The sequence below is a fragment of the Ammospiza caudacuta genome, chromosome Z (genome assembly GCF_027887145.1).
Source record: "Ammospiza caudacuta isolate bAmmCau1 chromosome Z, bAmmCau1.pri, whole genome shotgun sequence".
Lineage (NCBI taxonomy): Eukaryota > Metazoa > Chordata > Aves > Passeriformes > Passerellidae > Ammospiza > Ammospiza caudacuta.
Genome location: NC_080632.1, coordinates 66,361,882 through 66,389,771, shown reverse-complemented (window position 1 = coordinate 66,389,771; position 27,890 = coordinate 66,361,882). Strand labels below are relative to the sequence as shown.

At 38.9% G+C, this 27,890-nt stretch overlaps 1 protein-coding gene across 2 annotated transcripts in view; it reads right to left on the bottom strand.

The window, feature by feature from the left end:
• EPB41L4A (erythrocyte membrane protein band 4.1 like 4A) overlaps nucleotides 1-27,890 on the bottom strand; it is a 116,408-nt gene that overhangs the window by 54,358 nt on the left and 34,160 nt on the right. The window contains exons 1-6 of one of the 2 annotated variants that reach the window (XM_058823390.1): nucleotides 20,379-20,470; nucleotides 15,336-15,440; nucleotides 8,601-8,652; nucleotides 8,073-8,151; nucleotides 4,262-4,359; nucleotides 1,676-1,796 (exon numbers count right to left, since the gene is read on the bottom strand). In XM_058823390.1, the coding sequence (XP_058679373.1) occupies nucleotides 1,676-1,796; nucleotides 4,262-4,359; nucleotides 8,073-8,151; nucleotides 8,601-8,652; nucleotides 15,336-15,440; nucleotides 20,379-20,426 (503 nt within the window). In that variant the 5' untranslated portion in view covers nucleotides 20,427-20,470. Of the gene's footprint in view, nucleotides 1-1,675; nucleotides 1,797-4,261; nucleotides 4,360-8,072; nucleotides 8,152-8,600; nucleotides 8,653-15,335; nucleotides 15,441-20,378; nucleotides 20,471-27,890 lie in introns of those variants that run through there. The other variant, XM_058823389.1, reaches the window with a different exon arrangement.

Here is a 27,890-nt window from a genome sequence, read left to right as displayed (position 1 = left end):
CACTGCTTGATTCTCCAGATGTGCCTGACAACATCAGGTCGCCTCACACTGCTCTCCGACCTTGGAGTTGTCATGTTGGTTTATAGATGAGACTACAGTCACAGTAGGCAGGCTGCAGAGTCAGAAACCCCCTCCACTTTCTTCCCTCACCTTTCTCAAAATAATGCATCCTTACTGAATCTCCAAATGGCTATTGTGCTGTGTAAAAAACCCAAAACCTGAGAGGAAACATGCAACCAAAACCAGTTTTTCTTGACATAACCAGGAGAAGGAAGGTATATGCAGAGCCATAACTGTTTTGAAAACCAAAACCAAAACCAAAACAAAAAACCAACCAAGCAAACACAAAAAGCCCCCGTGTTTCCATGCTGGGATCCAGAAAGAATAAAACAGTTCTTCCAAACCATATCACACACCTGTCCCTAAAATGTCTCAGGTCAATGAGACAATTTCAGATGCCCACACCTATTATAGCTTCACACTCCTTAGCTGAAGAGACTGTGGTCACCTGTGCAGAAGTCAAAGCTGGCAGTGCTGATGGTAACAGTTGAGCTGAAGTAGCAATGAGCCCACCTTGGCTTTCCTCTCTGTTCTGATGCTGCTAAATCCCTGACACCCAACTGCAGCCAAGCAGCAGAACAGTACCAGGGCTCCAGATCAGTTAGTGTTTGACAGTGATCTCTGCCCTTCACAACCACTGGCTTCTGAATCTAGTGACTACAGAAACTTGAGAGAGAGAATGAAGGCTGCTTAGTTCACAGCAATTTATCTCAAGTCTCATTTCTCACAAACCACTTCTGTGATGTTGAACCAAACTAACGAGCTGTGACTCAGTTTCCTCTCTCTGGAATGGAAAAAAACAATACTTTTTTACTTTATAGAAATACATGTAGCAAGTTCTCTGAAAAGTATAAATTAGTATAAGGCTGTCATGCAACCACACATAAATAATTAGTAACAACAGACTCTCTTCCCTGGAAGAGAAAGCTCAGGTCAACGTGGCAAATGGCACAGACTCCAATTACTGGAAAACTTTTCAGAGAACAGCTGTGACCCTGAGTTAATACCTGTTCTCATTAAACAAGACAGATGTAACATTAACACACAGTGCTACAGGCAAAAATTACTTAACCTTTATCCAGACTGTGTCTTCATTATCGGAAAAGAATCAAGAAATTTAGATCTACTACAAGATGGGTAACTGATTCTCTTCGCATTACTTTGACAAAGGCTATGATGAACACCTTCATGAAAGGGTTCTTACTGCTCTCATCTTCATAAATGGTTATATCACAATTGCGCCTAACTTGGATTTGTTAGAACAAGCTTCCTTACACTTACCAGGAACATAAACTTGGTGATAAGCAAGTAAATGTTTATTTTGGCTCTCCGTGTGAATTTCTGGCATATGTTTTATTAAAACCGCTGGCTCTGAAACACCCATACCTAAGTCTGACACACCTCATATTTCCAGCTATTGTCCTACTGACTTCCTAAAAGAACAACTTCAATATGTAAAATCTCTTCTGCTTCTGAGACGTATAACTGGAGTCCCTGTGTCCTTTCCTCAAGTCTAGAAACCTCCACTTTGCCCCACGGGCTGCTCCTCCCCACCTGCCTAGCATCCCTGAGTCTGGTATTACCTGCCAGGTTCCCAAAAGAACTGAGTTCTTACATCAGAGTCTTGTGTATCCTCTCTATGGCATCCTCCAGCTCTTCCTTCTGGTCAGGAACGAAGCGGTACTCGGAGACATAACCTGCAGTGTGCTTGTATGGGTCATAGTCCCCCAGCTCAGCTGCAGAACACAAGGAGAAAACAAAGGTCACCTGTGCTTCTTCTCAACCAAAAAACGTGTTATACAGTCCAACCACTGGTGCCCAGCTACCCCTCTCCAACTGACGGCAAATTTTATCGGCAGTCAGATAAGAGAAAAAGGAATGAAGGAAGAGAATACAGAACTATTCACTTCAGCACACATAAAAGCAAGAAAAAATTGTCTTCACATGTTAAAATCTATATAGAAGGTTAGAGCTAGAGAGAGCTAGAAGCCTTGACAAAAGGAAACCTACTGCTTCTACAGGCCAGACAAAATTTTAACCAAACCAGCAAAGTTTGAATTCAATGACATTGATTATTTGGCAGCATATGCAAAACAAGTGTAAAAGAAAAGTCTAGTTTTGTAATATTATGCTCTCATGGTATACTGCAATATTACTGGCAGGAAAGTTCCATATTATTGCTGGGACTTTAACATAAACTGGGAATATAAATGGAGGTAAATATCCTGTGAGTCCTGGAGGGAAGGTCTTCTAATGGTGTTTCTTATGAAGAATCACAAGCTTTCCTTTTTCAATAAAATATCAGTGTATTTCCTGGATATCAAATTCACTTTAAAATAAAAACAGCTTTCAAAAGACGTTTCTTAAAAAAAAGAATAGTCAATGTAATTTCGTTTGACGCAACCCTGAATTTGTTCACATTAGTCATGTCTGTTCATATGTCGTAACGTAATTTTAAAACAAATATCATCTTGGCCAGAATTCACATCTACTGATCTTAACTATAATTGCATCTAAGAAACTCTGCAGAAGTTAGTATTTCAATTTTTTATAACCCTGGGTAATATCTGTACATCAAGCTTCTCTGAGAAAGATTTCACAGGAGCTTTCTAACCAATGCCCACTGAGCCAAAACCATAGCCAAAAGGAGGCTTCAAGAGCCAAGAAGGAAAAGACTCATCTAACTACTAATGTTTCTGTTCTAAATGTTGAAATGAAGTTGCTAGAAAAAGATGGTGAGCTACTCAGTATGGATGTTGAGAAGTCTCACTGGAAAACCTCCATTAAAATTACATATTCAGCGTCTGAGACAGACATTTCTCAGGTGTCTTTACATATTTGGAACAACTGCAAACCCTAAACACAAGGATAAAGTTTTTTATAGACCCCGTAGGAATGCATACCTCCTGGAGCCTGGACTAACTTTAACTCACTGTATGTAACCTTGGCCATGCTTTAACTCTTCTCTCTCCCATAGACTTTCTCATTGTTTTCCACTAAAAATATTTGAGATTAGAAGTACAGGAACAGGACACTATACCGAAACAACAGCTCTCACCACCTTGCAAAATAACTGAAGGCCATGAATTTACTCCTTTTACTTATTTCTCATAATAAAAATGAAGATGCATCATTGCATATTTTCCTGCTTCACACTTGAAGTATTTTTCAGAGTAGGCTTGTCTGCCAGTAAACTGAAATGTGCATTGCAAACAATTGTTTAGAGAATGACATGTCATATTTCTTAGATGGCAAAATAAAGTAAACAATAATTGTACAAAAATAAACACTGCCTGAAATTTTGACTTTTCAGATACACATATAATCCACCACAAAATCCTGTATTGGGCCCATTCCTATTTCGTACACAAGTTATTCTGCCCTGTCATTCAAAATGGATATAAAAAGAGGACTATTTTTTATGTTATATTAAGTGGTTTTGAGTCACACTTTTAACACCAGAAATACAAATAATCTTTCCTTGATACATATCACTTTAGACAAATCTAAATTTAACACAGAAGAAATTATAGATAGAGGTCCCAGCATGGTACTTCACACAATTTTTGGTTGCAATTCTGTTTGAATATAGATCTTGAGATGTAATGGAAAAAGAATAACAGCTGCAGTAGACAGACAGCTCCTTTCTAATTGATTGCTAGTTCTATTAAGCATGCAGCACATAACCTCCCCTCCTGAAAAGATCTCTACTGATGGATGAATGTAGATAAATACTAAATAAAATGAAAACTCTTCACATCAGGTCAGATCATATCCTCACATTACGTAAACTTGCATTCATATGGATATAATGTAATTTTTGAGATAATGCTTTATTTTCCAGGTTTGAGGCTACCAATAGCCTTTGAAGTCTGTAAAACTCCTGATGAAAGTTTTTTCATACTCTACATGTAATCCAAAGTCATAAAGACTTGAGTACTTGATAAAATATTCCCCAGCGAAGCAAATAATGTTTAGCAGAGTATTCAGACTGATTTTCTTCTTTACACTAATTTCCATATTACTCCTGTATTATCTATTCAGAATGGTCATTTATTTACAGCTCTTGAACTGAAATCAGTCATGCTACTTCTGTTTGGAAGCGAATGCATAAAGTGTTAATGATTCTTCAGTCATCACTTAAAATAATCACAATGCAGGATTGAAAGAAATTAGGTCTCAGAGGGCCAGGAGAACTTACACTGAATTATGTATGCTCCCAGCTGTGCTGCAGTGTTGATTGGACAAGGCAAACGGCCCTGTAGAACATCTTGCTTTACCTGCAAGAAAAACTGATACCTAAAACACAGAGACAAAACAAAGTTGTTATTTTAAGTCCATTTAATATTTCAATATTATCCCTTTAATTGTGCACATACCATGTACCATAACTATGTGACAGTAAATGCCTGTATTCCCCTCTAAATGACTTCCCCTATTGATCCTGAAGTAACAAAGATTCATCCACAGGAAGGACCCAGGAAAGGGAGCACTCCCTATTTCCAATCTGCTTATATTGTGCAGATGCAATTACTTATCTCTCTAAAATGTCATTTCCCTCTTTTGAACTTTCACAGAGCAGGGAAGAGGGAGCAGTAGGGAAGAGGGATAGGAATCAGAAAAATTGAGCAAGAAACCTATCAAAGGGCAAAAGTTTAACCTCGTTATGGGATCAGTGTAAAGGATGACTGGGTAGTGGATGCTTGCTTACTCAAATATTTCCTTTTCACATACCGGACTATTGAATACAATGCAGCAGGGAAGTTTGATGGAGCCCATGACAAAGATGGATGGGTGTGTCATCAGCAACTAAGTGAATCTGTCATAGCACAGGATACTCTCCTGCTTGGAATAGTGATAGCAGGGGTGAAAATGTAATTTTCAAAGTCATAACCTGCTTCTACACTTGATAAAGCTGAGACCACTTAGAATGAATCAATAAGCCCAAAGCAGATGGAACAGACAAGATAACAAGCCATTATATAATAAGGATCTGCAGTTTTGCAACATTCCATTATGATTTCTACAAAATCTTTTAAACGCTATTTGGATTTTATCTGGTTTTATTACAACAAATTTATGCAGTGTTTCACATCAGCCTAAGTTAATTTCTTGCACTGATTTCCTACAAAATGTAAAAATACAATGAAGGTAATTTTTTACAGAAAAAAAAAAATCTTCCATACAAGTACATAGCTTTTCTATTATTCACTAGTTCAGTTTTATCTACATAGAGCCATTCAGCTACTCTGCAAATAATTTATTCTGTGTTAGTACAAGAAACTTATGAAAGCACCTTGGAATGCTCTGTAAGTTCAAAGTGCACCTACACTGATTTCAGAGAACTTTACAAACTGCAGGTTACATGATAGCTGACTCGGAAAACTTAAGGGAAAACCAAATTTTCTAGACTTTATCAGATGAGCCTCTGAATAAAGATACCCGTCTTTCTGATTAATGATTTCCCACAGAGTTTGTGCTGTGACAGATGTTATGGTAGGAATGTCCAGCCTCTAAAAAATGGTTAATGTTCTCTACTTTAGAGGAATGACATTAGCATAGGAATTTCCTGGGAATGTCTCTGGGCAACACAAAGCACAGACACTCAGTGTTTCCTCATTCTAAGCAATACCTCAGTCCTGTTTCTAGTTTATGCTTGCACTCCTACCTAGACAAATCTTCCCTGTATGAATTATGATAATGACCAAGATGATTTTACATCCTCTGTGAAATACACAACAGCATCTTTCCGATATGAAATGCATTTCTGTTGCACACCCATACTTCTGTTAGCATTTTTCCACCTCTACAGAGTTTGGAAGGAGAGGATGCTAGAAATGTAGTATCCTTGCAGCAGGAACCTGTGTTTCTGTAGTCTCAAAATAAAGCAGCATAGGAACCCTCAAAACACACCTGCATCCTGCACTGCTAATTGCTGAAGTGACTACTGTAAGGTGAACAATCTCAATTCCCACAGAAGCTGAGCTCCTTGCCTTTTGTCCATACCTATAGCTAAAGCAGTCTCATCTTGTGCACCTGTGTTTGTCATGCATATATTAGAGTGCCAAATTGCAAGTTTTCTCTAGCAAACACCGCAGTGTTAGCTTTTGCCGACAACCAGATAGATTCTGCTGCAAAGCAATTACAAATTTGACAGGTTTTCATTATTTGCAAAGAGTAATCATGTAATGGCACAGATCATCAGAATCTAATAACAACAGAGCTAGCTCTCATGTCCATTAAAGTAATAAATACATGCTCCAAAGAAACACATTGATTAGCACAAAGCAGTTAACACATCACTGGAATTACAGCGTTAGGCAGAATATTATTATTATTATTATAAAGGAAAAGAGGATCTTTATTACCTCCTAAGTAGAAGGACCTTTAAGAGTCCCTTCCAACCCAAATTATTCTAAGGAGATGGTGGTATTATTATTATTATTATTATTATAACCCAAATTATTCTAAGGAGATGGTGGTATTATTATTATTATTATAACCCAAATTATTCTAAGGAGATGGTGGTATTATTACTATTATTATTATTGGTATTGGGATCACTACTGTTATTTTCCTGAACAAAAAAAAAGCCTTTCTTCCAAGTTTTAAGAGCTTATGGGAATAAGTGCTCACAGATGTTGAAGGCAGTTGGCTATTCAATGTGTTTCATAGAAGACTGACAATACCATTATATCACTTTCCTAGGCTGGCCTTCTGTAACACCCAAGGTGCCAGTTCTGCATGACCAAACACTATCAAGTCATGACTAAAGGCTTCCTAATGACACTGGAACCTTTCTTGACTGGATTTGCACACTAATCAGCAGTGTAGATCACTGGCAGGCCTTATCACAGGGCAAAGGAAGAACTTGTGAAAATTTAGCCCCCTGGCTCCACCCTGCCTCCTGGGAGGCAATCACAACAGGTTCTGTGGCCAAAGTTCCCTTTCCCAGGGATGCCTGTCTTTCCCTGTGAGGAGGATTTAAAGCTTTTCTGGGAAAGCACAAGAGAATGGCACCGAATTTCCATAGTACAGGGGCATCCCATTGCTGCCAGCTTATATTCTTTTACCTGCCAAGTCACAGCACTTTTTATTTTTACCAGACCAGCCTGAGTCTTGTTGCATTGGAGACTTCCATTCCTGTTGTGCCAGTTGGAAACAAAAGAGCAAGAAAACTCTGGAGCAAGAAAAATATTCTGCCTGTGCTGCAACCTTTGATTTAGGAAAATTAAAAACCTTGCATGCATTCTAATGAATCCTCATGTGCCACATTCTTAGGACATCAAAAGAAGTATTTTGGCATTTGTTAACGCAAGCCAGCACACTAAATTTGTCCACCTACCTACCCAAATTCTCAAATTTCCTTTTGAACCTAAAGTTAATTGTCCGAGACATTTAATAAATAAAACAAACAGATAACCCCAAAACTGTGAGAGAGTTCAGATAACCTTGTGTGTGTGTCTGTGTGCAAGTATGTGCATGTGTTATTGTGTGCATCCTCATACCGTGCAGAGGACAAGCTTAGGTAAAAGAATCAGAGGCATGAAACTCTTCAATTTCCTTCACATATTTTTAGTAAGTCCAAAAGAAATCCCCTTGAAAAACAGTTCTGGAATTTAAGCTATGGCCAATGAAGAAGAAAATTCCCTGTATTTATATCTGATATCCAAGTAAACTCTAAACTTGGTTATAGCATAGTATAAATGCAGCTGTAACACTGTATTACTGAAAATATGGAAAAAAAACCCCATAACCCACTCTTAAAAATGTACATCAAGGCCCTTTGATTCTTGATGCACCAGAGAACATCCTTTCTTCCTGGGCTTCCTAACAGTCCTCACTATCAACCACTGTGAAGTTATTCACATTTTTCTTTATACACACCAACGTTCAAGCAAAAACATTCAGATGTTCAAGAAAAAAAACAACCCAGGCACAACAATATGCACTTGGTTGAAATGTATTGCTAGCCTGAGATCAACAAACTATACTTTTATTAAATACTGTACCTTGTTATTTCTTCCTTTAGTTTACATGGATCTTCTGCATAAAATTTAATGCCAAAATACAGAGTGTATGGTGGTCCAGCTGCACGAAAAAAAAATTGGTGTAACAGTGAGTTGTCATGAATGGCTAATTGGCATTAGTTGTTACTAGTTGACTACAAAACAGCTATTAAGAAGCCTATCTTAACATTTTATGAAATTTTAAATTTTCAGAAAAAATGTTACATTCACACAGGAAATGGTAATGGTATGCTAAGCATGATAGAGGCATCACAGCCATTATAAAATTATACTAATTAACAATAACACCACTTATTAGCATAAAACAAAATTTAAGAACAGAGCAGTCTTTGGACAATAATGACACTTTTAAGTGATACCGTGTGCAACCCATGTGTGAAATTTTGATACAGCAAAGAACTGCAATAACAAACTTGTTAAGAACGATAAATCTGTAGAATATTGTGCCAACTGTGTAGATGGAACATTGTTACTTCATCTTTGTCCTTTAAGTTCAAATTAAATACATACTGCTTATCAATTCTTTATGTTCAGCGAGGGTCTTTGCAGGATCCAGCCAGTACTGCGAGACAGATAATTATGGAAATTAGTTACTTAACTTTGAAAATTAGCACAGAACAATTGGTTATTCATATCACTTAACCTTTTCTTCTCCTTGCGTCATACTGAGCTGACAGGAGGAACTGCACTCTCATCCCTGGAAGAGAGAGTGCTGCTGCTTGTGCTAGTAAAAATAAGTATCAGCTGCCATAAGAAAATATGTTTTTCTGTGAGTGCCACAGGTCTTGAGATCAGCACAGGTGAGATTAAACACTTCAGTGTGGGGAAGAAGAGACAAGAATCTCATCTGCCTTTTCATTTCTCCAGTGAGTACTTAGCTCTGTGGCCATAGCACAAACCCATGCTTAAAATTACTACGCAGCTATTTATTATTTCAAAGACTGCCAAAATTTTCCTGAAGAATGCAAGAGGTGGGGGGAGGAGCAGGAGATTTCTAACATTTTATTTGCAAGCCAAAGATGAATGGAATTTCATGGATAATGCAAAGGCATTTTTCAAGCCAAAGTCAGACAGTAAAGACGAGAACATTTAGAGATCCAAGAACCCCAACACCAGGGCCCTGTGAGCACACCTGGGCACACCTACACAGTAATGTGTGCTAGATACTTGTTAAATGCTTATACAGATGGATAAACAGCGTCAGCTATAGTTACACCACAAGCTGATAGGCTGAAGTGCGAAAAGAAATGCAACAAAAAACCAACGTCTCATTAACCCAGCGCGCTTGCACAGCAGCTGCTGACAACAAACCCCGGCGTGGTGAATGCCAAGGCAGCTCCGACTGCTGCCTCCGCCCTTCCCATCTCCTAGCAGCCCCTGGGACAGCCCCGGTCCTCTCCCACCGATGCCCCTGCAAACAGCTCACCCCTGCTGCAGAGGACACAGCACCTCCTCACCCAGCTGCAAGGTGCCAGCACTGCGAATCTAAAAGTATTTAACAGTTACAGAAGAAGTGGGAAAAAATATAATAATTTTGCTGATTATATTGTTGATAGTTGCATCCCAATGCAACTATCCAGTTGCTAAAGGGACTGGTTTACTAATTGTTCTTTACAAATGCATACAGTATTACTTTAAGATTTTTTTTATTTACTAAGACTGATTAAAAAGGTACAATGTTATTAAGGAAAATAGCTCCCTTTTAAATTTAGGTAGAAATTACATTAAAAAAAATGTTTTAAAGTACAGCATAAAGAATAAATGGACTCTTTTGTCCTTTGTACTTTTACAAACCTGGCTCCCATACAAGCCAGGTATGTAAGCAGCATGCACCCAAGCTCCATGCAGTGTTTCATAATTAGCCCTTTTAAGGCCTGCAAGAACTTTACCACAAATCTGGAATCTTAATTTTTTGTATCTGCATAGGGTTAAACTTGGGTCAAATTCCATTAACCTGCTTGAAACAAAATATTAACTAGTTAGAAATGTTTGCTGTAGTATCAATCAATGAAGTGTCTGTTGCAGAAAGATCTACCAAATTCAAACTAAATGTTGGACTGTCTTAATTAGATTCTCACAATCAAGGTATTAGTTTTTGATCACATTTACAACAGGAAGAAACACAGTTTTGGAGATAAAATGTGTCATTTTTCAATTATAATCTGAAATTATCGAGACTTCCTACAGCCTAAGACAACACTAAGAATTGGAATTGCTGTATCAGATTTTTCCTGCAAATATCCAGTGCAAAGAACCTCAATCTGCCAAGTTCAGGATGTCCCTATTATATAAGAAATGTAAAAATTTTCAGGCAATTCTTGCATATAAATGTGTATTTAATGCTATTATCTTTGTTTTTAGAACCTGAAGTTATATAGATTATATTTATCGTGATATCATCAGTGAACTGATCCTGCTGCACTCTAAAAGTTTATTCTTACTACCTGTAACTCCCCTGACCATCAGCTTTGTGTCTGTTGTTTTAATTCAATAATATTCTTCTAAATTTTCTTGTTTCTACTCAACATTATCAGTCTCCATTTTTCTTCCACTGGTTATGACATCTAATTTAACACACACAAACACTTCTCTTTCCTCCTAGATAATTTAGTACATCGTGTCTGGGAATGAGTGTAAAAATCCATTTAAAAAACTTCCATTCAACAAAACACAAGGTAGGTACAATTTGACTTTTTTTCTAAGATCTTGAAGACAAAATATGCTCTGCATTGTATGACATTAATTCCCTGCATTGCCATGGGTTACCTCCTACCTGCTGTGCTCTGAGGGTTATGTGCTCAAACAGAGCTTCCTCCAAACAGGGGAGAAAAACACATCTACATTGCAGGGTGGGGGCATGGTGCAATATGAATAAATACCATTATTTGCCCTTCTGTATTTGTATTTCTCCTCTTATGTGGTACATTTGATTATAATAGCTCAAATTAGCACTATCAGGTCAAATATACTGTTGTAAATATTCTTACTGCTGTACTATTTTGTGTATATAGCATGATTCTTTTGGCATTTCACAAAAGGGAACATCTTTGGGCTTCAGGAGGACCCTTTCCCTCATCAAATTCTGCTCAGCTTTTCTTGACATATCATGTATAAATACTGCAATCTCTGCCTTTTGTGTACCTCAATAAAACACTGGCCTCTTCCATTCCAGCTTGGCTATCCTACACACCCTGGCAGAGCCACAAAGGCAGTAGCGAAGGGACTGGGTGGAGAGCACCTGGGAGCTGCAGCACAGCAGGAAGCAGCTGTGAGAGCAGCACGACAGCCCTCCTAGCACCAGTTCACCCAGCCCCTGGAGAAGTGCATGCCTGGAACACTGTTTTCACCAAATACTATAGCAATGAGAGACTGCAGTGGGAAGAGTGTCGCCAGCAAGTCGAAGGAGGTGATCCTCCTCCTCTCCTCAGTCCTAGTAAGGCACACCTGGAAAACTTTGTCCAGTTCTGAGCTCCCTAGTGCAAGAGTGCCAAGGAGCTAAAGCATAGGGTCCAGTGAAGGGTCACAGAGATGGTGAGGGTTTTGGAGCATGTCTTTTATGAGGAGAGGTAGGATCTGGGCCTATTTAGTCTGGAGAAGAGATCTCACTAATGCAAGTAAGTATCTCCAAGGCAGCTGCCAGGAGGAAGGTACCAGACCTCTTTTTAATAGTGCAAAGTGACAGGACGAGGAGCAATGGGCATAAACTAAAACACAGAAATTTCCCCCTCAATACAAGGAAGAACTTCCTTCCATTGAGGGTGGCAGAGCACTGGAAGAGCTGCCCAGGGAGGATGTGGAGTCTTGCCTTCCAGAGACATCCTAAAACCCCCTGGGTGTGCTCCAGATGACTCTTCTTTGTCAGAGGGCTGGACTGGGTGATCTCCAGAGGTCCCTTCCAACCTAATGAGTCTGTGATTCTGGACAGAGCTTCCTCAGCCACCCTCAGCCTCTGCTACACATAGTCTGGTGATTGGGTCTCACTTAGAAATAGCAGATGGGGCACAAAGTCCTGGGAGATGAGGCAGAAGACACAAATGTCCTCTCCAGGAAGACCAAGTTGAGAACCATATCCACACTGCGAACCACGAGGACAGTATCTAGCGTCAACTCGCATTAATTTGGGTGCCAGTACTCTCTGCAGTAATGCAAAAGGCTCAGGTGAGGGTTAGATGATGGAGCACAGTTAGGGATTCTGTGGCACTCAAAGAAAATTGGTCTTTTTTTAAAGAACTTGCAGCACTAAGAAAAGTACTCAAGTACCACATGAGAAGAAGCACCATGTAGTTTGTCAACAGAGGGACTATTAGGAAACACTACTGACAACACAGCATTAGCTGAACCCATTTGTTCATTGGGGTGTAGTTTTATATCATGGAATTTTTAATTCATTATTAAATGTTGTACTTTAACCAATTATCAGAAAAGATATTTTGTTGTTCCTTTGGAGACCTATCTTGTTCAGGAGCACTAAGTAGATATAGGTAATGCTATTCTGACATCAACTTGTAATCTTCCAGAGCTTGATTTTTCCATTTGAATACTGTCCTTTTACTGTGGAGAATTTAGCAAAACCTGGAATGTCAGTAAAGCAAAATTTGTGCAATATGACCAAATTACTACCCTAGAGACAGGGTCATCCAATTTGTGCTTTACCCTACTTTTCATGCCCCTGCCAGTGCCACCCAGTTCTGTCAACCTGCTGCATCCAGCTGTTCTCACAGGCTAATTAGTTTGTTGGTGTTCAGGAAGAGACAATTTTAATGCTACACATTCATATACACTACGTAGCACAGTGAAACCTTGTTCACTCATTAAAGCCCTACTGGTAGTACTAAAATAATTATGATACCACCCACATAAGAGGTAGCTCACCAACACAGCACTTAAAAGACCACCTGGAAGTGCTGAGGCATGCAGGAGTAATGGGGAAATAACCAAACAATCCTTTTCAAACCCTTAATAAGAAAAATGTTTCTTTTGTGACCGATTTATGTTCTTTAAAATACATCACTTTGTCTACGCTGCTTTGTTCGTCATTCAGTTAAACCTATAGTGTGACAAAAAACCGGACAGGACAAGTAATAAAACTTTCCCCACCACAAGCAATGTATTAATAGGTAGCCCAACCCCCAAACACTTTTCTCCCTCTGAGACTAACTCAGGACCATGGTTTTAAAGCTAATTAGCAAGGTAACCTTTTTCCTCTTCCCTTAGGAAATCCACTGTGGTCGATCCAAAAAATATCCAATCCAAAATGCAGATCTAGGCTTATTGCCAGCCATTACTGAACTAATTCCCACAACAGCCCAGAGTGTTTTAGCCGTGGTCGGCATGCAACTAAATATATGTTTACAGCTAAAGCACAAGGTGTTTTTTGTTGTGTGAAAACTTTCCATTCTTCTGCCCATTCTTAAGAGCTTACAGGAGTTCACTAAAAAAAGCAAGCTAGCAGCATAAAGCCACACATCACAAAACACATAAAACTACACACAGTAGCGCTGTTTGGCTCATTTATGAACTTTTCAGATGAAGGAGCATCAGTTTTTTGCTATCCTTACACAGACAAACAACACAAACAGGCCTTTTCACAATGATTTGTTACAGAACAATCCAGGTGCAAAGGCAGTCCCTGTGGCAGCATCTCCAGGCTGGGCAGTGGCACTCTATAGCCTTGCACACAGCTGATGTCCCATATCCACATGATAAGGCCTGTGTTTGTGTAAGAGCAGGCGAATGACAGAAGTGGGATAAACACCTTCCTAATCCATGGGAAAATCAAGAATCACAGTGGCTTCCTGACACTGAGCTGGCCAGAGGATAAAGCCTAAAGCTAACATTAAATTAATACCACTGGAGCACCACACGAGAGAAAAAGCAGAACAAAAGGATGTGCCCTAAAATATGCTTTTGTGTGTCCCTTTCATAACAGAGGTGCAATCCATTTTTGTACTCATATTTTCATATACACCACTAAACATACCCTGTGTATGTTTCTGGAAACATCCCCAGGAACAGCCATTTCTATTTATTTGCAACCACAGCTAACAGGAAAACACTTCAGAGAGCAAAAAATACCTACCTGCTCTTCATTCACACCTCAAATTCCTCAGGAAATCAAAACCACCATTTTTAACAGTCTACTTTAATTCACAGCTGAATTTGGCTTTCATCTTCATAGAACAAAATTATTAGAAGCTCATCAAGGAACTGAATTCATACATTTCTGGACTACGGCACGGAAGTTAAAACATAGGGAATGAGGCAGTCTGTAGCTCTCAGTAGCAATCAGCAATCTGCTTAATACTGTTCTAAATTCAGTCTTTACATGACCAGCTTCTGGTTAACAGAAGAACTCAGCAAATGTTTACCCAATTCAATAAGTTATTACTATCTTTTGGTGAAACAGGATCTTGTAGAGTGCTATCATCACTAAACACCGGCTTCAAAGCTGTAATGGCTTGACTTAACTTAACCATAGGCCAGGCACTATTCCCTTCATAATTTTTAGGTAGCATGAAGACCATCCTGTGAATACAGCACTGGTTCCTCTTGCTGAGCATTCCCTGCTCCTCACCTCTGCCTGCAGCAGTCCTGCACAAGCCTTTGGTGGGGCAGACAGCAATGCTCCAAAACACTGCCTGCTTTGGCTGAAACATCTCAGCCTGGCTGAAACATCTCCTTGTCTGTTTAGGATGGAAACGTCTCGGTGGGAAAAGCCTGGGATGTGGGGTGAGTCCCTGCCAAGGAGGCTCTAGAGAGCATGGGCTCAGGGACACAGAGATGGTTCAGGCAGAGTGAAAATGGCATTGCCCAGCAAAGCCTGAAACAGGTGTTTGGCCAGTGTTGCAGCAAGTGAAGCAGGCTGTGATGCACTCAGGGGTGCTCTTTCCCAGGCACTGCAGTGCCAAGTGAGGCTGAGTAGCACAGAGCACCAGGCACTGGCTTCAGGTCACAGTATTAAAGAGGAAAAAATATCAGTCCTAAGTTCATATAATAATTATTTTATTTGTACTTCCTTAATTTAGTTTTCAACAACATTTAACATTTGATTCCATTCCTATCTAAGGTGCTAATGGCTATTCCAAGACTTTATTGGAAATAAACAAAATAAATTATTACTGGAAACCTGAGCCAGGAAACAGTGAAAGTTAGGGGAAGTATGACAATCTAATGCTGTACAGGCAACCGGCGCAACAGGGTGAATTTTATGCATGCCAAATCCAATCTGCTGTGTCTCTCACTCACCGTTTGATGACTTCGGTCACAGTAGCGCAGCCCAAAGTAATCTATTTCCACCAGGTTTAAGTGACGAAATACGTAGCCCAGGACAACCGACCCCTTCGTTGACTTCTGTGGGAAAGAATTTACACAGCCTACTCACAAAGATGCTCTGCTTTTGTCAGCTATGTGCAGTGGCATTCATGCATTCAATTAGCTTTGTCTAGAAAAAAAAAAAAATGAGGCAGCTGCCAGTGCCTTTAACAAAAATTTCAGCAGTACAGATGAAAATATTTTGTATGTTTGAAAAATAATTCTGTAAGACACTATTAGGAAGCTGGCAAGGTAGTAGATACACAATACCAAAAGAAAAACAAACAAACAAACAAAAACCCCATGGTTCTAGTGAACACAGCATTTTTCAAATCCCACTCACCCTTCCAGTACAGACCTGTCACTCAAGCTCTGACAATGGAGAACAGGAGGCAAAACTGCCCTTAAGACTTAAATTATACATGATTAACTTCTCTGTTACTAATCTTTGTAAAGAAGGTTAGTTTTATTTGTTTTCTTGTAAAATATTTTTGATAGTAGAAGGGAGAACAGTCCAACACCCTGAATTGAAATAATCCCACTGTTTTCTTGAATAGCACTTCATTAAGTGTCTACGACAGTATTTGCAAACAATGTCGGGGACAATATGCTCCACAAAAAGCTCACTTCCACCTGAATGCCTTGTATTTGTTGGTTCGCCTGGCAGCCAACAACAAACAGATGAGGAAGATGGAGAATAATTACACAGAATGATCCCCTCTCAGAATCAATTAGAGCCTTTGATGATTACAGTCCTAAATTCCACAAGAAAATATGGACATAACTCATAATAACGTTTTGCTTAACTGCTTCATATTTTATAAACTACTAGACTGTAGTAAAATCACCACAGAGAAAAGAAAGTGGAAGCTGTGAGATATTATTTGTGCAGTTTCATTTTTTAACCTATGAACAGATAATTTCAAAATTAAAATGGCAAATAATACTAATTAAAAAATTCTTTAATTTAGTTCTGCTGGTGAAGTATTAATCACATCACAACAGTGAAGGTCTGTTTTTTTTCAGTGGGTGCCTTTGGTCAGGACTCATATCTAATCCCACGAGCAGGGACAATACAACAATTTCAGGTGGCCACTCACAACTAAGCAAGCCATGACAAGGTAAACATCTCTGGTAGGCTGGAAACAGCATATCCATGCTATTCACCAGATTTACTACACATTTGTTTAAATTAGGAGATGTACTTGAAAGGTTCTCTTTGTCTAAATCCATCAAACTGGTTGTTTATATCAGGCAACTGCAATTACATGTTCCCTCAGCGTGTACAGTGAGCCTTAATGATCAGCCACAAAACAGAGGGGGGAAACACGATTAAGGTAAGCATAAATTCACTACATCTCAATTTATCAAGTTGGATAAAGCAGAGAAAAACAGTGATTTTATCATCAGTTTCATCAACAAGAAGCTGAAGTAAGGTTGTGAGAACAAGGCAAGACAGGCTGTAGAGTGACTATCAGGAGCACTGCGGAAAAAAAGTTGGAACAAAACAAAACACACCTTAAAAATACTAAAAATACAGGTTTGATTACTAGACAGTAGGGATTTAAGACTGAAGTAGTAATTGTCCTTGCTAATTTTGTTTTTAAATTAGTTGTCATTCAAAAGAAGCAGAAGTGATATCCCACTAAAAAGGACATTGCTATCTCATCATTCATGTATTGGACTTGATGATCCTGGTGGGCCCCTTCCAGTTGGCATGCTCTATGATTCTGTGTCATATAAGGTAAATTACCTTCAGCATTGTTAACTATTTCCATCATCATTTAAACAGTACGGCAATGTCTTGGGAACCTAGGGCTGGACAGGCATCTTTAGAAACACAAGAAAAGTTCAAAATAAGCAAGCAACCCTGACACCAAATGACCCATGCACATAAATGATGGCAACACCTCCAGCTGGGCACTAAACATTCAGAGAACATTTTAGACTAAAGGATCTCCAGCATCAGCCACTCCGAGTTGATGGTTTTTGACACAGTTAAACACAGTGAGGTCAGCAAACACTTGCAGAAGGTATAAAAAGGGGTGCCTGCACCATGGCTCACAGGACACATTGAGTGGTACCCACCCAAGCCTTGCTCAGCTTCTGTGACTGTGTGAAGTTCAAATCTGTTTTCTTTCAATGAGCTTTCCATTCCTTGTCTGACCAGTACCATTATTCACAGTGTCCTTTGGTTTTATTAACAGCACCGAGAAACAATGATTGAGCCACCAAGATGAAGCTGTCAACTTCAAAAACGCAAGTATTATTTTACTTACAATAAGAGTACACAATCGTACAAAATCCTGGGAGTAATCAAAGAAGCTTAAGTCTTAAAGGAGTTCAACTTTCATGACTCTGCACCAGTTTAGAATGCCACTACCCTTCTTGTCTGGAAGTCTTCTGCTTCATTCAGTTGAGGACTGCTTAAGGAGGTTTTGGGACAGCTTCCCTCCTATGGACCCTAAAGCTGGTGTGTTATCCCCAAGAAAGATGCATATATCAGACCTGGTTTGGTTAAAACTAAAGCCCCCTTTTCTTCTTTTCAGAGATAAAAGGCTTTAAACTGCTTTTTACTAATACTGCTCAGTAGATAGAAAACATAAATGCCTGTTAATTTATTCTCTTTTGATGCAGCTCAGTTAATACTTCAATAATTGCAGGTTCTGCAGAAAGAGGTGGTCTGGCTGTGGGGAAAGGCTGAGCAAACCTACCCAGCTTACAGTAGCTGGGGGCTCTCCACCTCTATAGCAGCAAGGTGCTCAGTGCTTTGATTATTCACAGCAAAAACAGACTGCCTGGTGTAGTCTCCACAGCCCTCTCTGCCAATCCCTTTCACATCTTTCAGCACAGCCTGCCGAACACAAAGAAGTGCTTTGCAAGGGAACAGCCAGGATATGAGCCAGGACCTATCCTCACACCCTTAAACCTCGCTTTCCTTAACCTCCTACTTTCCCAGCACTGGGGAGCACAGTCCACATAAAACACTGACCCTTGGTGAAATCACTGCAGACTCATTTTCAGTTGAAGTTCTCAGTTTTAGCCACTTGATTTCAGGGTTTCATGCAAGTAATTTGCATCTCCAAGTCAAATCAAGAAAGAAGTTTTGCTGATGAATCCCTTAGCAACTACTTCTCAGTCCTGACACACATTTGTACCACATTTGCTCAAAGTTTTGCAAACTAAGAGAAGCCATCTTATTTCCCCTGAAAAAATTACAGCAAAATTCAGCAAAGCTGGAAACCAAAACTATCAAAGAGGTTAACAGGATTACATTCACATCATATGGCACTGCAAAAATTACATAATCTGCCTTGCATTAAGCTCAGACTTGCAAAAGGTTTGCATTCTTAGGGGTAAACCCAAGTACATTTGAAAATACCATCAGCAATGCTTTCAAGAGAGAACAAAGAATTGTTTCAATGAGTCATAACATCTTGCTTTACATGTTAGCACTGTGGCTTCATAAACCAGAAAGGCAGGTTTATACTGGCTAAAGAAAATAACAGCCAGAACATTCAGGAGAAGGCTGATTTAACTGTAGTTTTCTTAACCAAAATGAAATTATTATTTTAAAAGCAGTACATAGAGTTCTGTGTTTTAACATATTCATATTACTCTATATTTAAACACCAGAAATTCTTATCTTTCACACTGCTCACTGCTTTTTAGCTCCAGTGAGGTTTTTCTTGTTGGGTAGTTTTTAATTTTCTCTCTTGTGTTGTACAGAGCAGTGGAGGCCATGTCAGAACTATTACTAGCATTAACTGAATTTAAAGATAAAATCTCTGACCCAGTAGGATGCTAGTCCCTCTACTGAAGGAAAAGTGCTATAGGTAGTGAAGCCTCTTTTTATTGTCTCTTTTAGATCAAGCAGGCTTCATGGGGCTTTTCTCCTGAAAATAATTCAATCCACACACTCTACCTCTTACAACCCCCCCAAGAAAAGCTAAGGAACATGCAGAATTCATGAGCCTTTGCTCAGAAAAAGGGCTTAGAACTTAGGCTGAACATAACCTTTGCCTTTTGAGATGCCCATCAGAGTCCCCCCTGATGCAGCATGCTTGGAGACCAAATTGCAGTATTTGCCCTAGGTAAAGGTTACTAAGGAGAGATTAAAATAATGCACAAAGCACACAATCATGCATGAGAGTGAGCAGAAATAGTTGTCTCCAAACAGCATTTTCTCGCTTTTCTTTTTGGCCTATCCTTCCTCCTTACCTCAAGCTCAGAGAAGACTAGACACCCTGCAATTTTTCATCACCTTCCCCTGACGAAAGCAGCAAGGCATGAAGCTCTGAAATCAAAGTCTTTGGTTTTTAACAATGAAGACTAAGGACCCCTTTTCCCCAAGGCAGTGTGCCACCCAGGCCTCAATTTGCATACCACATGTTCAAGCACAGAAAAGCCTTTAAATTAAAAATGCTAAACATTTACAAATATTCACCTAGACAAAACAGCTTAGCCTTAATTTCCAGAATGCATGTCCAAACAGAGAAGAATTTACATTAGTGTTATTTTATACGTGCAAGGTATTCCCCAGCACAATCACATAACAGAACTAAATACTTTGAGGAACTGAGAATTTAACAAATACAAATGAAACATCACAGGCTGCCATAAGTATGCATGAGTAATATGAACCATCCAAAATGTACTAACCCATCCCTTCCTCTCTGCTTGTATTTCACTGGCAGCAGACATGCCAACATGTTTTCAGAGGTTTTTGGATTTATGGGCACAGGAAGACCTCCCTATCACTGTTCCCAAGAACTTGGCACAGTGTCTGACGTGCCTGGATGTAAGAGATTACACTGGTTTCTAGGTGCTGTATATTAAGATACCTGTAAATCTGTTTAGCTTTCACTAGTGGTCAATCCATTGCATTTCAGTCAGAAAATGCTATTCTAGAAAAAATGTCTGAAGATGCACCATATTTTTCTGGTTTTGCAATTATTGTATCTGTCACAAATTCACCTGCTTAGGGGCAACCTCTTTGAGAGAGGGATACATTCCTAGAAGCATGGGCTGCAGACAATTGAACACCTCCCCTTGTAACTACTGGCTGGAGTGCACTTTGAGCCACTGTCACAGATATATTTACTTGACTCCTAAACACAGAAGAAAACAAGTTAAAGAAATTATGCTTTAAAAATGTTTGGCTTTTTGGGAATGTTGGGAAATTATGGGAAATTGCGAAAAAATGTCGGAAAATTACTTCAGTTCAGGGGGGTCTTTTTTGGGGAGAAGATTTAAGCAAGTTGTAGTTGTATATTACATATATAATATACATATATACCAGTTGTATATATGTATGTGTTATACCATGTTTATATTTACATGGTATAACAATGCAATTTGGACATGCACACACATTAAAAGGAATGCTCTAAGCAGGAATCAAAGCCCAATGAAGAAAACAAAGGACAAGTAGAGCAAGCAAATAAGTAATGGGAAGACAAATAAATTTTGGAAACATAATTACTTTACTAGTGCTGTAAAACTGATCTCCACAACAAATGATATTTTACAAAATGGCAGTAACTGGTTCTGTTTAGAGGAATTCTAGCCATACAAATTTTTTGTTAAAATCTATTTACTAATCTATCCCCTGATATTAACATTATCCAGTTCATTAGCATCTACATTCACTGTATGACAGATGAGTTAAGCTACCAACAATAATGCATTCCAAGTTTTCACAGAAAAGAGCTTTTCTGAAGAACTGAATACCAATGAACATTTCCATCATTCTAATGTACTTTGATTAAATCTACACCTAAGAAAGGAATTATGAATAATGTAATAATGAAATTAGAAAACACAGAATACAACCACTCATTGGGAATGGTGAAGATGTAGGTTGCTCTTGTTTTTCTACTTTTTGAAACTGCTCTTTACTCACAGCTGTATGATCTGGTGTACCTTCTGGTCACGAGACAGCCCTTTACTCTGTGAGGTGAGCAGCTCCATGGTAGAGCACTTGGTGGAAGAGTTATCTTGGCAGAGAAAGGATGCTGTACTTACTTTTGGCTCATTCATTCTAAATAAAGTAAGCATACCATTTTCTAGGTGATTTTCATGACAGTTTCTGCAATTCTTTTTGCAGTCATTGAAATCTTTCTTGAAACCTTTCTTATATAAATTTCTTGCCATTTTAAAAGTCTATTTTTTGCTGCTGCATATTTTGGTATTCTTGGATTCTGTTTTGTTCCTCTTTTTAGTTATTTTGCCTTATTTATTTTTCTTCCTTTATTTGTTATGTTTTATTACAGCAATTCATGTTAGCTTTGTCAACTTACATAAAAAATATCAATTGAGAAATAAATACATAAGTATAATCGTTTTTGTATCAGTCATCTAGTCCTGGTATATTTGGTTTTATTCCTCCTATTTGTGATTTTGTGATTGCTGCCTTTGCGCCAAAGGGAGGCACTTGAGGAACTAAAGCCTCAGTTCGAACACCCTATCTTTTCCTATGGTCATCCACTTAAACACCTTTTTTTTTAGGTGTTGCATGCATTTTCATGGAGCATACTAAACTGATTATGCATAGCAGTTTTAGAGCACAGGGACTTAAAATTTAAATATGTCACTTGCTTTGCTTAACTGCTTTTAGTGTAAGACTGACAAGGGAGAGTGTCAGTAAAGAGCTGAACTCTAAAAGGCTTTCAGAAAGAGAATGTTAAAAATTAAAGACTAGACACTCACTCTGACAAACTGCTCAAGGATTTTACTATCGTTTCAGCTGTTAAAAAAGTAATGAAGTTTTAGTCTCATAAGAAGTTGGCTCAAACTATTAGCTGGCAGAATGGTTAGAAGGTTTTCTGTGTTAGATTGTTTGGGAAGCTTTTAGGAGCAAGAAGAATGGGAAGGAGAAAAGGTCAGTGAACATCTTGCCAATCCTTTATTTTGCCATTTTTTCATTCAGAATGAATAGCTGTACTGTCAGAGCTGAGCATACCTGCAGAAGCTTGTTTGTACAGAGCTCCACTAGACTGAGCAAAAACAAACCACCTTCTCATGGTCTCTGTCCCTCAGCAAAGCCCAAATGTAGGGCCCTGCTCACCACACCTGCTCTCACCCTTGTTAACATCTTTGCCTTCAAGTTGCTCCTTCTTTTATTACAATAATTATTTCTGCTGCTGTCTGACTTTTACCTGTGTCATCCCCCTTTTTTCTTTCCCCTCCTTTAGACTCCATTTCTCAAAATCTCATCAGCGTTCTGGTCATGAAGTCAGCAACTTATGATGGCAATTCCCAAGTAGATTCTCAATTTATTTTTTAACCCTTTCTTTCTAAATCCCCATGTTCAAGAGTAAGGGCTACAACACATAGAACACAGAGACTTAAATCTTCATCTTCAAGTCAATTCACACCTTCAAAACTTCTATCAAGCTCAGTTAATTTTTTAAAAAATAAGTTCTTATATTTTCCTTCTTCAAAAGCAATGGTGCTAGCATGATTTTGTTTATTGAACTCTCTCTCTTTTGATTCTGTTAATTGAACTCTCTCATTATGAGTCAAGAGATATTACAAGAGAAAAAGTTACAAAAAAACCAGTGGAACCTTCTCAGATGCAAAACTAACAGAAAGGACAAAGAGAAGGTATATTTCTTGACTGGACAGGGCCACCTTTTCTCCCTAGCTCTGGCATAGGTGAGTCGGGGAAGAAAGAGAGGGGGAAATGCAAAACAAAAATAGTAGCTCTCTCCATTCAACAAGACTTTCAAAGCACACAGATCTTTGGAACTTTCCTCCTCCACCACAAACCCGAAGGAGTCGTGCCCCACCACAGAGCCACTCACATCCCAAAAAGCTTTTCCCAAACACTTTATGATTTTTAATATTTAAAAGTGCTATTTCCCTTTTGATGAAGTTCAAATTCTCATTTGGGCTGACACCACCAAGTTACTTACTTCTGCAGTGGAGACAGACAGAAGGCAAAGGAATATATTTATTATCCTAAAAATTGTACATATGATTTCTGTACATCTTTGATAATCTGATTGCCATGGTGCTTCCCAGAAAACTGGGAATTCATTATACTGGAAACTTAATTCCTAATTTCTTAAAATAAGCATCTGGAATTTCATATTTAAAAAAAAATTAAGATTGACCTTTTTTTTTTTAAAGTCTTCATTTTTTTCCCATTAGAGCAATGGAGGATTTTGTTCTAAAAATGGTTTTCCAGATAGTCGCATTAACAAATGCACACACACACCAAAAAAAAAAAAAAGTCAACACGTTTGCACCAGGACAAGAATAAGTTACCCATTAGCAGGCCATAATGGTTGCTAATGGGGAACTCTATACACCTGCATTCTCTCCTTCCCCTTCTAGAATTTCTGGCTATCCTGAAGAGATGCTATCCAGTGCCACACACTGCATGGGCTCATATTACCATTTTACTGGTGCTGGGCTGCATTCAACTTTAACAGGCTTGACTGAAAAATAACCCCAACATAAAAGCCCGTGCATGGGAAAGGAAGGACGCTCACGGAGCCGCGGCAGCAGAGGGGGATGAAAGGAGGTATCCATCACAGCTCCCAGCTCTTGTCACCCTCTGCTAGTGCTCCCTGGCCCCTCACACCCACACTCACAGCCAGAGTGCCTCATTCAGCTGTCAATCAACTCCCGAATCATTCAGCTGTCAATCAGTCCCCGAATCGCTGCAGGTTCCAGCCCTGCATATTCACATGAAACAGAATCCAAGCCAGCCCTTTTTTTTCTTTTCTTTTTTTTTTTTTTTTTTTTTTTTTGTAGAATGATACCCCTGTACATAAATAAACACAAAACGCAAGTGTTAAGTTAAAATAGCAACACACATAATTTAAATTTAAAGCATCGACAGAACCTGCCAACCATTAATACATTCTTTTGTGTGAATGAGGCAGTGTCACCACCGGTTGCTTCCCCCCGCCCCTGCAACTCACACAGGACTATCCCTGTCTCCTCCCTGGCATCATTGCTCATCCCTGGCGGCCAGTGCTCTGCTCCTAATTATATCTACCCGTGGTGTAAGCCAGCGGGTTTTGTGTGCTTTCGCGAACCACCTCCCAGTTCCTCGCCCTTTCCTACACGCTCCCTGATTCCACGGAGCACCAACAGCACCCTCCACGCTTACACCCCTGGCACAGACACCGCTGCTTCCCCAGCCAGGCATCCTCAGCGGCTCCTGTGGATTGCACTAAATCCTCCCTCCACTACTCCGACCCACCTCCAGTCTGCTTCTTCACTCTTCCCACCGACTTTGTCCTTGTCCCCACGTGAATCAGGAGAGGAAATTTCTCCACACTCCCATACTGTGGGACAGGTAACGCAGGGACACATTTGACGGCTCCAAACGCAAGAAAATTGTTTTCAGTTTTTGTGCCCAAACTCAAGCATCAGGAACACCCAGACATAATAGGGCCAGTGTGAGGTGGCATCCTAACAGGACTTCACTGAGAAAGTCTGAGGAAATCTCTCCTGAGAGAGAGATTCCAGCATCTTAAATGGGCTTATTTTAGGCATATCTTTAAAAAATGGAGAACAACACATCTCTGGTCTGGTGACCATGCTGACAGCAATTGTAATCTCTTTGTTCCAAGAGTTTCTCAGACAAAAGTTGCCAGGTTTTCTTTTTCTTGGAAATAGGTAAACAGATTTCAACAAAACTTTGTGAAATAATTCATTGCAGAGTTTGAAAACTGGTGAGTAGAAAACCTACAAAGATAACAACCAACTTCAGTAGGGCTAACAACCCTCTCCCTTGCACCTTCCCTTCTGGAAAGTCCCACAAGCTTCTGACACTGAATTTACAGCTATTTCCTCAGAGATTTCATTAAAAAGTCAATATTACGCTGAAAAAGCTCTTGGGCAAGGAACTGTAGTGATAACACATCTATCTCCCTATTAAAAGGTAATGCACAAAACATTCTGTGTGGCTTCAAGGGAAACTATGGCATATTTTAGTAAGATTTTCTTTTTCTGTGACCTCCATTCTTTTTCTCTTTCAGCAATTAAACCTCTCAAGTAGTGACCTGATGTTAATCACAGTGATTCAAGGACATTACTTTCTCACTGCTTAGTCTTCATTGGATCTCTAAAATGGGTAGTATATTTTGAAATGCCTTTATATGATATGGAAACTGCACAAACCGGAGAACACAATTTGCATGTTCACATAGTCATCAATAAAATCACCACAATCTCTTTATTTTTAAGAGATTTAACATACCAAAGTTGTTGGGGAAAGATGCTTTTAACATGAGGCTACAAACCAATTAACTTCTATGCCTTGACTTGAAACCTATTCCTGCAGATTTTTATTCTTTGATATGGAACATTCAAGAAACGAAGTATTTTATACATGGTGTAATATGATATGTATGATATATACTTACATATATGACAGTTATATTTTTATACATGGTGGCAGCTTACCTATGTAAGTTAATAAGAATATTCCGTATAATAAAAAAACAGAAAAAAGAAAAAAACCACTCACCTTAATTAGCATCTCTACAATACATCTCCGTGAAGGAAAATATAAAGCGATTAAAGACATGTGCAAATCTGGATAAATTTCTTTACTGCCAGCTGATAGGCAGATTAGTGATTAGTATAGTGTAAAGATCTATACACAAACATAGCGCACATAATTTTGCAGAACCAGATCCTTCTTTCTTTACATTTAGTACAAAACCAACAAATATGTCTGTGCATTTACAAAAGTTGCAGAGATGTAAGCAGTTAACTCCTTAATGCTCATAGTCTCAGTATTGTGACTCCACTGAAAAAAGGCATCCTTGCAGCATCTCCATTATCAGACTAATGAGGTTAGTTAATTAAATGCCCAAGGCATACCACCCTTTCCCATCTGCTATACTCCACTTACACACTTACACATCTCAAGCAAGAAGGAAAACAGTTTTTAAAACAGCTTGCTGACTACGGACATGAAATCACAAATATATTTCACATTAGGGGGAAAAAAGGGAGTTGATTATTACCAGAAGACAACAGATATCTGTTTAAATTTTTCACTGGTGATGTGAAAATAACACATTCAGATTTATGTAAATGTGAAATTTATTACTGACTTTTAGGGCAGAGATTTTATATTAATGTTAGAAATAAGATTTTAAGCCTTTAGCCTAAAATTTGCACACAGTGGAGCTGTGCTCACAGTGCTTTCTTTGGACCCAAAGAGCACACAGGTACCAGCTACCTTCCAATAATCAGAGTAGAAAACTGATGACTGCAAGAAAAGCAAAATAAACTATGAAACTGAAGGTTGATTGTAAAAACTCTTATGTTTAAAATCTCAAGCTTGCAGGCAAGCCACTGGTATTGTCAGGAGTCTTCAGCAGAGAATCTCCATTTCTATTACAGCTGTACCCTGCCACAGAGCACTGAATGAACCTTAAATGTTCATGTTTTAAAGGAATTTTTTTAGATACTGCATATGCCCAACACCATTCTTTCACTACAGTCACGACATATTCTGCAGACTAGACCATTTCATTTCCAATAGATCACTACTTTTCATTTTTAACTTGCTAAAAATGTACTTGATTATGTCCAAATCTCTAAGGTAAAATTACCCATCTCTGATCTGTGTTGAATACAAGACTTTTGGCAGTATTACTTTTGTTTACAATAAATTTAACTTACTGGATGATTTGGACAAAATCCTATTCACACTGAAATCCAAAAGTAAAAAAAAACAAAAAACACAAAAAACCCCCCAATCTTTTGCTTAAAGACAGGAGGTTCGCACCCTTCAGTTTTGATCTGATTGCTTGAGGATAAAATAGTGTGGTTTGCTTAGAGTAAAACCAGCAGCATATTCAGCAGAACTTAATAAAGTAATAGCCCGTAGGCTTCCCCTGGCATTTCAGTTAAGAGGTACCATTTCTGTAAATTTTTAAGGTTTACCACTTCATGCGGACCTCAACCATGCCCATACTCATCCCTTTGTCAATGGGCTGCTAAATGAGATATATCAAAGTAATGATTCTTGAAGTTCTGTTGCAAAGTCAGTGACTCTCATTTTCCAGAATTAATTGTGACTAAGCACCCTTCCTTGTAAAATATAAGGTTTTAACTTTTGCATTTTTTTTTTCCTAGTGATATGAACTCCTGCTCACAAAACTTCTCTGCTGACAATAACCACACCAGGACTGTTACATGAGACAATACCCAAAACCATACTGGAATATGTATCTCTTTATATGTACATGTTACAACATGTATGTAAAATTATTTTTAAATAACCATGTTTGTTTATAAGTGGAGGAGGTTGTGTTATTATTTAGGGCATTCCCCAAAATACTGATGCTTCCCACCCAAGGTGATTTGAAACCTCATCCCAGGTAGCTGATAAAAGGAAGACAGACACTAAAACTGCAAGATTCTCTCTTTCTACTGAAAGGTGCAGCTCTGTGTGAGTCAAAGTAGGTTTCAGTAAATCTTTTCCAAGTCTAAACCTAACAGGTTGGT